The sequence below is a fragment of the Berghia stephanieae genome, chromosome 9, assembly GCF_034508935.2.
Source record: "Berghia stephanieae isolate SIO BIC M18660-M18661 chromosome 9, UCSD_Bste_1.3, whole genome shotgun sequence".
Classification (NCBI taxonomy): Eukaryota; Metazoa; Mollusca; class Gastropoda; order Nudibranchia; family Aeolidiidae; genus Berghia; species Berghia stephanieae.
In genome coordinates this window covers 18,258,662-18,273,275 of record NC_088368.1, presented here as the reverse complement: position 1 = coordinate 18,273,275, position 14,614 = coordinate 18,258,662, and the positions used below count along the sequence as shown (strand labels likewise).

General features: G+C 37.3%; 1 protein-coding gene across 6 annotated transcripts in view; it reads left to right on the top strand.

The window, feature by feature from the left end:
• LOC144979817 (uncharacterized) overlaps nt 1–14,614 on the top strand; it is a 159,515-nt gene that overhangs the window by 121,854 nt on the left and 23,047 nt on the right. For all 6 annotated transcript variants that reach the window (XM_078926955.1, XM_078926952.1, XM_078926950.1 and 3 more), the window contains exon 4: nt 4,375–4,444. In XM_078926955.1, coding sequence (XP_078783081.1) covers nt 4,375–4,444 — 70 coding nt within the window. The remainder of the gene's footprint in view (nt 1–4,374; nt 4,445–14,614) is intronic.

Below are 14,614 nucleotides of genomic sequence, written 5' to 3'. Positions count from 1 at the left end.
ACGCCCATGGAGCCCCGGGGTTCATCCCGGTTTCTGTGGGGTGAAACATGGAATAGAAATTGCTTGTTATCCTTTTAATGGGACGTTAGTCTGTCGCAAGGTACTTTCCACCAGCAGCTTGTGGACAGGGGGTCAGAGAACACAAATTCAACGTTATTATTATTATTATTATTATTATTATTATTATTATTGTTATTGTTATTGTTATTATTATTATCTATTATTATTATTATTATTATTATTATTATTATTATTATTATTATCATTATTATTATCATCATCACCATCACCATCACCATCACCATCATCATCATCATCATCATCATCATCATCATCATCATCCAGCTCCAAAAAAAGATCAATCCTTATCATCATCATCATCATCCATTGTTTTTATAGATCTAAACGATTCTATTACATTTAAAACTTTTATAGTCACATGTATATTGAAAACTTTAATTATTATTTAATTTATTTTATTTTTTGGTGAGATTTTTCTCATTGAGAATCTCCCATAGTGGGCGGGGAGGTACATGCTGTGTCTTCTATTCCCCCATACCCGTTTTCCAATTGTTTCCTGTCATTGTCTTGGAATGAGATTACTTAGTTTTGTCCTGATCCTTGCCGGAGTTTCTTGACTGGGAGGGAAACAGTCGAATGTATAGTTATAGTTTTGGGAGATGAAGTGAGAAGAAAAGTGCCGGAAGACAATAGAGAATTTTTTTTTTCGCGGCGGTGATGGGGTTTGAACCTGCGACCTTGTTGGTACGACAACTCCGCCTGGCTGGTGAGAGCGTGACTCTACCGTATGAGCGATCCACGAACCCAAAAAAAAACGTATCAAACTCAGGTCATTCATTACTAGAGCTCTCTCTCTCTCTCTCTCTCTCTCTCTCTCTCTCTCTCTCTCTCTCTCTCTCTCTCTCTCTCTCTCTCTCACCGACTACTGGAGCCGCGGGTCCAACACACAACCACCGCGAAGTTAGCTGACCAGCAATTAAGCTTAATAGCCAATATTCTCAACACAAACATATAACATAGAAACGGGCGGAGTTGTCGTACCAATAAGGTCGCGGGTTCAAACCCCATCACCGCCGCGAAAAAAAAATGATTCTTTATTGTCTTCTGGCACTTTTCTACTCACTTCATCTCTTGTTGTTACCAACTTAAGTGCCTGCTCCACCCACTTTTCTGAATTAAAAGTTTTGGGAGATGATATTTTTTCACTGTCAATCATCTCTCTGTTATGCATTGTATTATGTTTAGTTTACATAATATCGTATTATATCATTTGTAAACATTTGAGTGTATTCCTCTCAGTGGGGACCTGTGCTTGTGTCTGGATGAGACTTTTAGGTGATCTCAAACTAAGTACTTTGACGGTATGCTCTTGGAATCTACATCTGTTCCCTATTTGAACCAATTCCCCTTTGTCTCACCTTTTCTCTTGGGCATTAATTGTAATTCTAGAACTTTTTACTATCCCATTTTCTTCCTTTTTACTGGCGCTGATATGACCTTAATGTGTTGCAAGCGCCGTAAAACCCTTAAAAACATAAAATCTCACTTTGAGAATAGCTTGAGTGTGTCCGAATACAATACTAATCATAGTTTGGCAATATTTAGCTCAAATCTCTTTGGCCCACAAGAGCCTGATTGCTTCAACAAGTCCTTTGATTCGATACGAGTTGCCTGCGTTCTGCTTTAATTTTCATTTCATATATATAACGCCTGAAGCCTTAATAATAATATGTTCAGAGACACTTAGCATGAACTGAGAGGTTCAAAATATTTCATGAAATAGATTGTGGCAAAAAGGAAAAGAAATATAATATGAAAATATACATTTGTATGTCTTAATATATTTCTAACTCTGTGGCTCATAATAATAATAATAATAATAATAATAATAATAATAATAATAATAATAATAATAATAATAATAATACAATAATAACAATAATAACAATAATAATGATAATAATGATAATAATAATAATAATGATAATAATAATAATGATAATAATGATAATAATAATAATAATAATAATAATAATAATAATAATAATGATGATAATAATAATAATAATAATAATAATAATAATAATAATAATAATAATAATAATAATAATAATAATAAAAATGATATTAATAATAATAATAAAAATAATGATGATGATGATGGCTATAATAATGATATTTGTATAGCCCATCTTGCCCCTTGGAACCCCAATTCTGTAAGTGCCCGGGTGAGGATCCCGACCTCCCATGGTCGGCAGGGAGGTCCATACTGTGTCTTCTATCCCCTTATATCTATTTTCCAACATGCTTTCTGTCTTTGTCTCGGAATGAGATTACTTGGTTTTATCCTGGCCCTGGCCGGAGTCCTAGCTGGGAGGGAAACAGTCAAATGCATAGTTATTGTTATGGGAGATGATATTTTTTTCCTTGTCAATCATCTCTCTGTTATCTATTATTATATTTGTTATTTTAAATGTATAATGTAAGCATTTGAGTGTATTCCTCTCTGTTGGATTTTGTGCTTGTGTCCGGATGAGACTTATAGGTGATTTCAAACTAAGTACATTGGTGGTATACTCTTGGAATCTACACCTGATCCCTATTTGTTCCTAGTTCCCCTTTGCCTTACTTTTTCTTGTGTTCTTTAATTGTAATTCTAGAACTTTTTACTATCCCATTGTCTTCCTTTTTACTGGCGCTGATATGACCTTAATGTGTTGCAAGCGCCGTAAAACCCTTAAAAACATAAAAACAAAAATCTGTAAGTGCGAGAGACAATGAGATGGGGAAACAATTTGGGTGGGTTATCAGACCTACAAATAAGTACACGTTGGTCATAATTATAATACTATCGAATTGGTGACAATGGAAAGGCTTCGGATGGGAACAGTACAGACAATGGACGTTTCGGGGACAAACCCTTCGTCAGCAAAACGATAAGCAATGGAACGTTGAAAACAAATAAAACAAAATGTAGTGATATAATTGTAACAAAAACATATTTAGAAATTGAGCTCAAAACGCTTTACAAGGGGTCCCTGGCCAACAGCAACAGTTAACATTTAGGACGGGACATTGCGCCTGTTCGGCGATGTTACATTTTTTTCCGAAACGAGACAATGTTGTTGACGGTTAGGTACTCATTTTACACCCGAGTACGGTGAGAGAATGTGAGTAAAGAGTCTTTTCCAAGGACTCAACTATGCGCCGGGAGCGAGGCACGAACCCAGGACCTTCCGATCCGAGAGGGAGTGTCATACCACTGGACCACGTACCCGTCTGTACGATCATTCTTTCCATGCATCCCCGCCTGCCTTCCATTTATGCCTCTTCTTGCATCCATATCCAACACCCGCCTCTCCATACATTTACATTGTTTCCACATTTGACAAAATGTGATATTTTATAACCTAACATATTTGTGGGATTTTTTGTTTTTTACTTTTTTTTCTGTATCCTAATGAAGGCCAAGGGCCGAAACGTTGTTTGTTTTATGTTGTCCCCTTATTTATGAGTCAAATTTACTCACTTTATCTATCTCTCCATTTTATTGTCTCATTTAGGCACTTCTAGTTTTTTTGTTTATCCTTTGGTGACGAAGGGTTTGTACCCGTAAAGTCTATTGTTTGTACTATATCCATCTGAAGCCTTTCAATTAACACCATTTCGGTAGTATTTTCCCGATTCCAAGCTGAAGGCCCCCCCCCCCCCCCCCCCCCCCATCGCTCTGTCTGGGTGGGGATCCTGACCTCCGTAGTTGGCAGGGAGGTACATGCTGTGTCTTCTATCCCCCATACCCGTTTCCCAATTGTTTCCTGTCGGTGTTTTGGAATGAGATTACTTAGTTTTGTCCTCACCCTGACCGGAGTTCCTTGGCTGGGAGGTAAACAGTCGAATGTATAGTTATGGTTTTGGGAGATGATAATTTTTTCCCTTGTAAATGATCTCTCTGTTATGCATTGTAGTATGTTTAGTTTACATATTATATTATATGATTTGTAAACAGTTGAGTGTATTCCTTTAGTTGGGACCTGTGCTTGTGTCTGGATGAGACTTTTAGGTGATCTCAAACGAAGTACTTTGACGGTGTTCTCTTGGAATCTACATCTGTTCCCTATTTGAACCAATTCCCCTTAGTCTTACCTTGTTTTTTGTGCTTTAATTGTAATTCTAGAACTTTCTACTATCCCATTTTCTTCCTTTTTACTAGCACTGATATGACCTTAATGTGTTGCAAGCGCCGTAAAACCCTTAAAAACAAACAAACCATCGCTCTGTCATTATTAAAGTATTTATTTATGAAAGGTATTCATCCACTAATTCATTTGTTTATTTACCCAATCTCTTCTGTAGCTACCCCACACTTTTTGGATACAGAATTACAGACGATGGACGATGATGTTATAGCGACTCCTGATAAAAGGTAGATATGCGTATGCTATTATGCTATAATCAGACCTGTTCGATTGTTTGTCTGTTAATCTGTCTGTATGTCTGTCTGTCTGTCTGGTGGCGTGTATGAATAATATGTCTGAAATCGTGATTTTGTAGCATCGCCGTATGAATAGTCGACGCATCCTGTTCTTATCTGTTCGATTTTTTGTCTGTGATTTATCTTTTTTGCCATTTTTTTTTCTTATTTTTAATTCCCTTTATTCATCACCATGAGGAAATTTGTATATAGAGTCTATTCCAAGGGAAAATTGGAAGAGCCCAGGCGTAAGCCGCAGTGCAGTGCCGCAAAGTGATCATGGCTAGGTTTCGTGCCCTGCGGGTGATCGAACTCAATCAGTACCTTTCGGGTACGAAGCAAAGAGCGTACCACTGAGCCACGCTGTTTGTGTATGAATATATCTCTGATTCTGAATGATGATGTTATAGATAGTTCGAAGATGACGTCACTCAGATCTTTGTTATTGTTATTTTTTTTTGCCATCCGCGTTTATGAGTAATTCTCACAAAACTGTATTAACCTGACTATAAACGATCATGGTTACATAAAGTTTTGTGTGTGAGTCCGTTATACTTCCGGATGGCAATGGTGTGAGCTCCTTTGCCAAGCGCACACTATCTATAGCAAAATCTAATAAATAGTTGACGCCTAAATGTTCTAATCTGTTCGATTATTTGTCTGTGACCTGTTTATCAGAATGTTCGTATGCCTGTATGTCGAGGTACACATATATTCAGGCCTGATAACCGAACGCAAATTATGGGCTTGATGTAGTGGACAATGTTTTGCGCTGGTTTGGGAGTTTTTTTTCATTTACAACAATGGCCCCACAATAATTCGTGTAATCAGATCTGCTAAATAGGGAATGAGATTAGCGGAAGAGTAGCGTCCATTGATTGGACGTCACTTTACAGAGAGAACGTCAAAATGGTTTTACGCATGCGTCTCTCTCGTCCTCGCTTTCGGCGAAGTGTCTCATGCCACAACCAACATGACGTCTCTAATAACTTTTACGCTCGTGACTTCCAATCAAGGGACGCTACTCTTCCGCTAATCTCATTCCCTATAGTACACGTCGCTGTATGTGCATAGTTCTAAAATGCTGAAGACATGTTTGAGGGGTTAGCCCGCTTAGACTTGTGTACACATTGTGTTTTCGGTTAAAACACAAGGCAGTTTATACCGATAACGAAGCAAATAAACGAAATTGATGATCTAAACATTTTCAGGGGGTTGGGCAACGCTCACTTTTGACCCCTATGTAATTATGTAAAAAACTAAAAATATCTGGGATAGCCCACTTGTCCTTAACCCTTTCCTTACCACCCATCAGAAAATCGTCACATTCGTTAAGATGCAACCGACAATTTTCTAATTCTGATTTCTCTTGTACATTACAAAATGTAAAGAAATGCTTTGATCACAGCTATAAATACTAAACACTGTGTTGTAGAGCTCACGTGTTACTTTTTTGGTCGAGTAAGAAAAGTCTTTCTTGTGTTGGGTGGTTCAAAACACGATAAAGGGTGTGTTTGTCTTTTAGTCTGTCTGTGTATAGGTATAAATTATAGTTTGTGTTTATTGACTTCAATAATTGGATATAAAATTTACTTTTGACAACATACATAGTTTTTGGCATCAAAATCACACGGATAGTTTAAGGCTGTGAGGAGGTCTCAATATCTCAGTTGGTAGAGCACTCGCTTCACGTGCAAAGGGACCGAGATCGAATCTGTATAATTTTTTTTCTGATCGCCCCCCCCCCCCCCCCCCCCCCACCCTTCCTATTCCCCATGTCCACCAAGCAGTAATTGGATGGCTGGGTCTGTTCGATCTGGCGGAAAGTACTTTGCGATAGACTAGAGATAATATTTCCAAACGGTAGCATTCCCAATACGCGCTCCCAAGACTGTTTTATCCAAAGGGTAACAAGCAATTGCTATTGTCTGTTTCAAGTAGATAAACTCCGGCTCCATGGACCTTTTGGCTCTAAAGGACTACTTTTTTTTTAATTCCGTGAACAACGTGTACATATAAACAGGTCTGACATCCGAACCCACTTATGGGCCAAGTTTTACATCGTTGTAATGGACAATATTTTGCGTCATTTTTTTTTTTTAAGATTTCCATTACAACAATGAGCCCATAAGGAATTGAATTATCAGACCTACAAATAAGTGCACGTTGGCTTTGAGTCATAATCTTAAGTGACTCTGTATCTAGTTTTCATTGCGTCTTGACAAAGTGGCATAGTGGGCTAAAATAATCATATGTTTTTAGTGCCAAATGACTTAACTCACTCAACCCTAACACCGACTATATCCGTAGTATACCCGGGTTTACTTTTACCCCATGCCTATTTATTACATTTTTTCTGAGACAAATTATAGGCGTACTATCAAAGCTTATGTTTTAAATACTTACATGTTAATGATAGTTGATTCTCATTTTTAATACATTTTTTCCAATTTTGAAAAGTACCAAAAATCTCTAGGATTGAGTGAGTTAATGTAGACATCGGGACCCTCTTACAGCCTTAAACTCTCCGTGCGAATTTGATGTTAAAAACTATGTATGTTGTCAAAATATATATCTTATGTCTTATTGAAGTCGATTAACACACATGCTTTAGACCTAAACACAGACAGACTAAAAGACAAACACACCGGTTATCATGTTTTGAAATGTATGTTTTAAGGACAAGTGGGCTATCCCAGATTGTCTTAGTTTTTAAAAATAATTACATAGGGGTCAAAAGTGGGCGTTGCCCAACCTCCTGAAAAGGTTTCGATCATCAATTTCGTTTATTTGCTTCGTTATCGTTATAAACTGCCTTGTGTTTTAACCGAAATGGAAGACGACAAAAACAAAGTTGTTAACATAAATGGTAGGTATCTCTTTAGTTTACTTGACTTTGTATTTGTAATTATCTATTTTACATTTATTTCTCGTTATTATTGACAATTACAGAACGGTGCTTTTAAGACAATCTTTATATAATAGCATTAACATTTATCGTCTGAGGACTGGTTATCAAAAAAATATTTTAAAGGAGATTAGAACCAATCTTTTGAAATCACACGTTTGTTCCCCATTGATGTAGACTTCTGCGTCATATAAAGCGTTTTGAGCACGTTTAGTGGATATTGCGCTATATAAACGCTCATTTTCAAGATGATGTATTCAAATTCATTTCTCAAAAAAGTGTTCGACGATATCATGTGGTCGTATGGTATGAAATATATATATCTATAAAAACAAAGACAACACGTCACATTAATTCATTTTTGCCACATGGTGTTCGAATTTTTAACGCGCAACTGTGATTCAAATTAAATACTAGATCTATCTTTTTAAATATACACACACAAGTTCGGACTCAATTTATTAAATGAATATATAAGTTGTTGCTATTGGTTCTTGATTGTATAATTTTACATTTTTGTGCATTTGCATATATTATATATGTATACACTGTCGCCATAGATTCTCAACTTTGTGTTTATACATTTCATGCATGCCACGTCCGTTTGCGAATTTCCAATTTTTTTTTGGGATGAATAAAGTATATCTTATCTAATCTTATCTTAAATGCGTCTTCGGATCGAAAGGTCCTGGAGTCTCGCCTCGCTCTGAGCGACATATAGTTGAATCCTTGGAAAAGACCCTTTGCTCACATTCTCTCATCGTACTCAGGTGTAAATTGAATAGCTGGCCGTAAAAGCAGCGTTGTAACGGTAGGAAAAATTGTAATATAGCTTAACAGGAGTCACATCTCTTCATACATGTTAAGTGTTGCTGTTGGCTAGGAACCCCCTGTAAAGAACTTTGAGCACGTTTATTGGATATTGCGCTATATAAAAGCTCGATTTCTTTTTCGCCTAATCTAGGCTTTTAGCATCTTCTTTGATTTTCTAGCTAGAAAATAATGAAGTTATTTTGAACGGTCATTGAAAATTGGTCAAATTTGGCACTAAAAGTTATGTGGAAAAGGGGAGAGAAAGCATCAGCAATTATGATAAATCATCACAAACCTTTCAAGATAAAGAGTTATGCTACTTAGTAGAGGTTGTCAATGGATTCACTTAGATAAGATGAGGCTTTTTAACCACTTAAGAAAATGCTTTACACGTGTCTTATATGATAAATAATCAAAGTCAGAGACGTCATGATTGTCTTGTACTGTAATTGTACTTATTAACCAAATTGTTAATCGGGTTTTAATGCCGGAATGGGCCGGGTGACTCAACATGATTCATTCAGGGCCATTAAACCCACAGAGCCGGTTTCTATAGCGTGAGGCGGACAATGGCAATTACTTGCTACCCTTTTGATAATACAAATGTTGCTGCTTGAAGCTCGAGGGAAAATATAACGATAAGTATTGAATTGTAAGCTTCAATTTATTAGACGAAGACAGATATTGTGGACGTTGCGCATTCCCCCCTTTATCAACAAAACGCGATGAATAAAACACCAAGGACGAATGCGATATTATGTGTGAATGGCGTTGTTAAGGTGAATAATTCAATACTTTTTTTACCATTTGGATAAGACGCTAGTTTATCGCGAAGTACTTTGCGCCAGATCTTAAAGATACAGCTACCCAATCACTGCTTGGCGGACAGTCGGGAGGCATAGAAATGGTCAATGATTGGAACGTCGTTAAAATCTGACGCTAAACGTTATGTCGAGAAGTGAACGTTAAGAGCTTTGGGCGTGTCAGGAATATTGAATGCCATTAACCTTTAACAATGTAGACACGCTATTTCGTGATTTGTAAGCTTTGAATTATTCATTATCACTCACTCACTCACTTATCACTCATTTACTCACTCATTTACTCACTCATTTACTCCCTCACTTACTGATCACTCACTTACTCACTTATCACTCACTTACTCACTTATCACTCACTCACTCATTTACTCACTCACTTACTGATCACTCACTCACTCATTTACTCACTCACTTATCACTTATCACTCACTTACTCTCATTTACTCACTCACTTACTGATCACTCACTTACTCACTTATCACTCACTCACTCATTTACTCACTCACTTACTCATTTATCATTCACTCACTCATTTACTCACTCACTTACTGATCACTCACTCATTTACTCACTCATTTACTCACTCACTCACTTATCACTCACTTACTCATTTACTCACTCTCTTATCACTCACTCACTCATTTACTCACTCACTTACTCACTCACGCTAACCATTTTAAATCGTGGGATCTACGATTTCTCAGAGGTACGTACGATTGAATGTAGAGGGGGACAGAAGATTCAAATACACCAAGGCAGACGAGGGCTGTTTTGTATTCAATAGACCGGTAGATAACCACGCCTCTCGGACAATCGTCATAATGTAAACAATGGCAGTGATTGGTAGACACAGCAAACTACACAGGCTTTACTATTGATGGTATGTGTTTAAGTAAAATACACATTGTCCTACCGCTTGATCAGTAGAATCAACACAGAAAACTATGTGTAAATTTAAACGTTCATAATTTGATCGAGAAAATCATGTTATAACTAGCCACCCAGTTGGCGGTATAAAAACAATATCAAGAATCAGAGAGAGGTCGATTCCATTCACGCTTATGTTTATAAACAACCAACTATGTTTGTCCGAGCACGTGTGAGGATGTGTCACAAATCCCATGTTTTGATTGGTCGAAAATCTACTGGTTAATTATTCTCGCCCTGACTGGGAGCCTGTGGAGGGCTCGAAGCATATCCTTTGTATCACCATAATAAGATTTTCCCAGGACTAACCTAGCCGCACAATTCTGTACTCTCTGGAGCTTGTTTATTTTGTTATTAGGGAGACCCAGCGAGCAGTGAATTGTAAGAATTGAGCAGTTATATATCGCGAAATCCACTAAAAGTGTTCAAGGAGCTTTACAATGGTCCAAGCAACAGCAACGCTTAACGTGTAGAACGAGGCATTGCGATTGTTAGGCGTTATTGCGATTTTTGTTCGTACAGGGACAATGTTGATAACGACCAGATACATTTAGCACCTAATAAGGTGAGAGAATGTGAGTAAAGACCCTTTTTCAGGGGCTCCACTATGCGATACTCAGAGCGGGACTCGAACCCTAGACCGGAGACGAGTGTCATACCACTAGATCACATAGCAGCACAATTTTGTGACTTATTTTGTCTAACTGATGTTATACCGAGGTGAACCGTGTGCAGGAAAAAATGCCGGTAATATGAATATCTCTGTCGAAAAAAATTGTAATAAAGCCTCATAGTAGTGTGGGAGCAACGTACTGTTATAAAATGTTCCCATTTTTGGGGGTTTCCCTGTCAATTTGTAATCGTCCCTAATTCGTTGTGATTAACCAGGGACTTTTATATAGAATTAATTCCGTTTCTATTGGAAATGTTTCGATTGGCCTCAACTTGCGATTAACCGAATTGCGATTACCCGGAGTGGGCTGTAGTAGTGAGTGAACATGTTCACTTATTTCAATGTTCCCATTTTATTGAGTCAGCCTGCAGTTTGTGTTAGTGTCTTATAATAGTGGGTGAGAACGTAGTGCTATAACATTGAATATTCAATTTTTATTGAATCCCCTGCGTGTTTGTCGGTGTGACGACTGGACGCAGCATCGCATTAAATTTTAATCCTCTCCTTACCAACCATTTTCAGAATTTTCCCCAAAATTTTACACCCACCCAACACAAAAACAGGCATTTCTTACTCAAACAGAAAAACAACAAGCACATTCTATACATAATATTGTTAGACAACATTAGCTCTATTACAGAATGTCAAGTTTTTATAGTTATAGCAAAAAGAAATGAAATCTGGATGAGAAAAGTGACAGTTGCCTCGTAACAAATGAGACGATTTTCCAGTAGGTGGTGAGGAGAGGGTTGAAATGTATAGTCTACTGAAGACTGACATATTTCGTCGTTGATTTTACGTACAAACATAAGCGACTTTTGCTCACTTTGATTATAAATAAAATAAGTAGTATGTTCTATATTTTGTATGATGCTACTAAGCTGCTAGAAGCTGCCCGTGGACTTTATCTCTCGCCTTACCAGCCATTTTCAGGATTTTCCCCAAAACTCCACGCTCAACTCACACAAAAATAGATTTTTTTAATCACTCAAACACAATAGCAGTAAAGTTCTTGCGATAGATAATTTCTTTAGAAAAACATGCAGTACAACACATGGTTTATTTCCTTTAGATTTTATCATGTACAAATGAAAATGGAATAAGTATAATGTTGGTTGTATCGTAACGAATGTGAGGATTTTCCTATAGTTGGTAAGGAGAGGGTTAAAAAGTAAACTGTCGTCTATCTGGAATTTCGTAATGTATTTATGTCTTTATTGGGTTTTTTTGTTGTTGGCTGAAGAAGGGTTTTGAGCCCGAAAGGTTCCGTGTTTGGTATTTTGTGGGGGTTTTTTTTGGTTAGGTTTGTTTTGTTTTTTGGAAGCTGTTATATTCACTTTTGTTTATATATTCTTCTTGTTGTTTTTTTTTTTTTGTGGACACCCATGATTTTTGCATAAACGCTAGTATGTAAAATCCTGAAAAGTGAGTGGAGCCGGCACTTATGTTGATAACAACAAGAAATCAAGTGAGTAGGAAACTTGCAGAAGACAAAAGAGAATAAAAAATTTCGTGGCGGCGATGGGGGATTCGAACCCGCGGCCTTACTGGTACGACAACTCCTTCGCCTGGCCGGAGAGAGCGTGACTCTACCGTGTGAGTTATCCACTCACTTCATTTCTTGTTGTTAAGGTAAAATCCTCTATTATTGGGTCGATTCTTTTCCTAATAGGATATTATTAGAAATATTTTTCGCTAACCATAATAATATATGAAGTCAACCACTAGCTCAACTATTTTAGAAAGAACTCCCATTAAATTGCTTTGTCAACAAGAACAATGTTATGTTTTATAATAATGCAAGTCACGAAATGTCACAGGGTGCAGTTATGTTATTTACAAAGAAATGAAAATTGAATAATATAGGGAATGAGATTAGCGGAAGAGTAGCGTCCCTTGATTGGACGTCACCCATACTCTGTGACGTCATCGGCGGAAAAGTTATTAGAGAGAGAACGTCATGTTGGTTGTGCGCATGCGTCTCTCGTCCTCGCTTCCGCGCACAACCAACATGACGTTCTCTCTCTCTAATAACTTTTCCGCCGGTGACGTCACAGACTATGGGTGACGTCCAATCAAGGGACGCTACTCTTCCGCTAATCTCATTCCCTATATTAGTTGCGTCAAAAGTCAACTAGATATTGAACCCTTTTATACTGAAATTCTATCTTCTGCTCCTCTTCTGTCTGTCGTACATTGAAATATATATTTTTTTAAACACGATTTAAATAGTTTTTGCCATAACATTCTTTTAACTCTCTTCACTGGGTGGGGTTCCTGACCTCCCATAGTGGGCAGGGAGGTACTGACTGTGTCACCTATCCCCCTTATATCTGTTTTCCAACTTGCTTTCTGTCTTTGTCTTGGAATGAGATTACTTGGTGATTTTTCCTGCCCTTGCCGGATACACTGGCTGAGAGGGAAACAGTCAAATGTATAGTTAATGTTTTGGCAGATGATATTTTTTTTTCTTGGAAATCATCTCTCTGTTATGTATGTACTACTATTATATTTGTTGGTTTTAAATTATAATATAAGCATTTGAGTGTATCCCTGTTAGTAGGGACCTGTGCCCGTGTCTGGATGAGACTTATTGGTGATCTCAAACCAAGTACATTGGTGGTATGCTCTTGGAATCTAGATCTGATCCCTATTTGTTCCCAGTTCCCCTATGTCTTACTTTTTCTTGGGTGCTTTAATTGTAATTCTAGAACTTTCTACTATCCCATTTTCTGCCGCTGATATAACCTAAATGTGTTGCAAGCGCAAAAAACAAAAAAAAAAAACAAAACAAAAACATAATTTTTTAAAACACGATTTAAATAGTTTTTGTCATAAAATTCTTTAAACTCTCTCCTTACCAACCAACCATTTTCAGAATTTACCCCGAATTTTCACCCCCATCCAAGACAATAATTGATTTTTCTATTACTCAAACAGAAAAGTAACGAGTACAATCTATAGATAATATGCACTTGGCTAAGAATTTCACAACATTGCCATCCAGAAGTAAAACGGACCAACACACAAAATCGCGTGTAACCACGATCGTTTATAGTCTGGTCAATACAGTTTAGTGAGAAGTACTCATAAACGCGGATTGCAAAAACCAATAACAAAGGCATGAGTGACGTCATCTTCGAACTATCTATAGATAATACTGTTCAGCAAAATGAGCTCCAAAACACAGTGTCTAGATTTTATAGCAATAACAGAAATACATCCTTTAAATATTGTGATGTACGATTGAAACGTAAGTACATTGGTGGTATGCTCTTGGAATCTACATCTGATCCCTATTTGTTCTCAGTTCCCCTATGTCTTACTTTTTCTTGGGTGCTTTATTTGTAATTCTAGAACTTTTTACTATTCCATTTTCTTCCTTTTTACTGGCGCTGATATAACCTACGTGTTTTGCAAGCGCCGTAAAACCCTTAAAAACAAATATTAAAACAGGATGAGAAAATTATTTGTTACATCGTAACGTAAGTGAATTTTCCTATGGTTGGTAAGGAGAGGGTTAAAAAACGATCGATTAAATTTGACCCTGATTTTGTCCAAAGCATTCAACCCTGGGACTTCAGGGTATTATTTGAAACTATCGTCTTTCTTGTCCTGACGCTTAAATGACTCGTGTTATATTGAACGTGATGTCAAGCAAATAAACAAATATTTAATAAATAAATCTTGAGCTTTTATATAGCGCAACATCTACTTAATGTACTCGAGGCGCTTTACAAAGGGTCCCTGACCAAGAGCAACACGTAACATATAGAACGAGACATGACGCCTGTTGGGCGAAATTACAATTTTTAAGACAGGGACAACGTTGTTAACGGCCATGTACTTATAGTTTACACCCTGAGTATCGTGAGAGAGTGAGTGAGTAAGTAAACAGCCCTTTACAATAACTCAACTATTATGCGCTGAGCGAGGCTCGAACCCAGGACCCTCCGATAAGAAAGGGAGTGCCATACCAC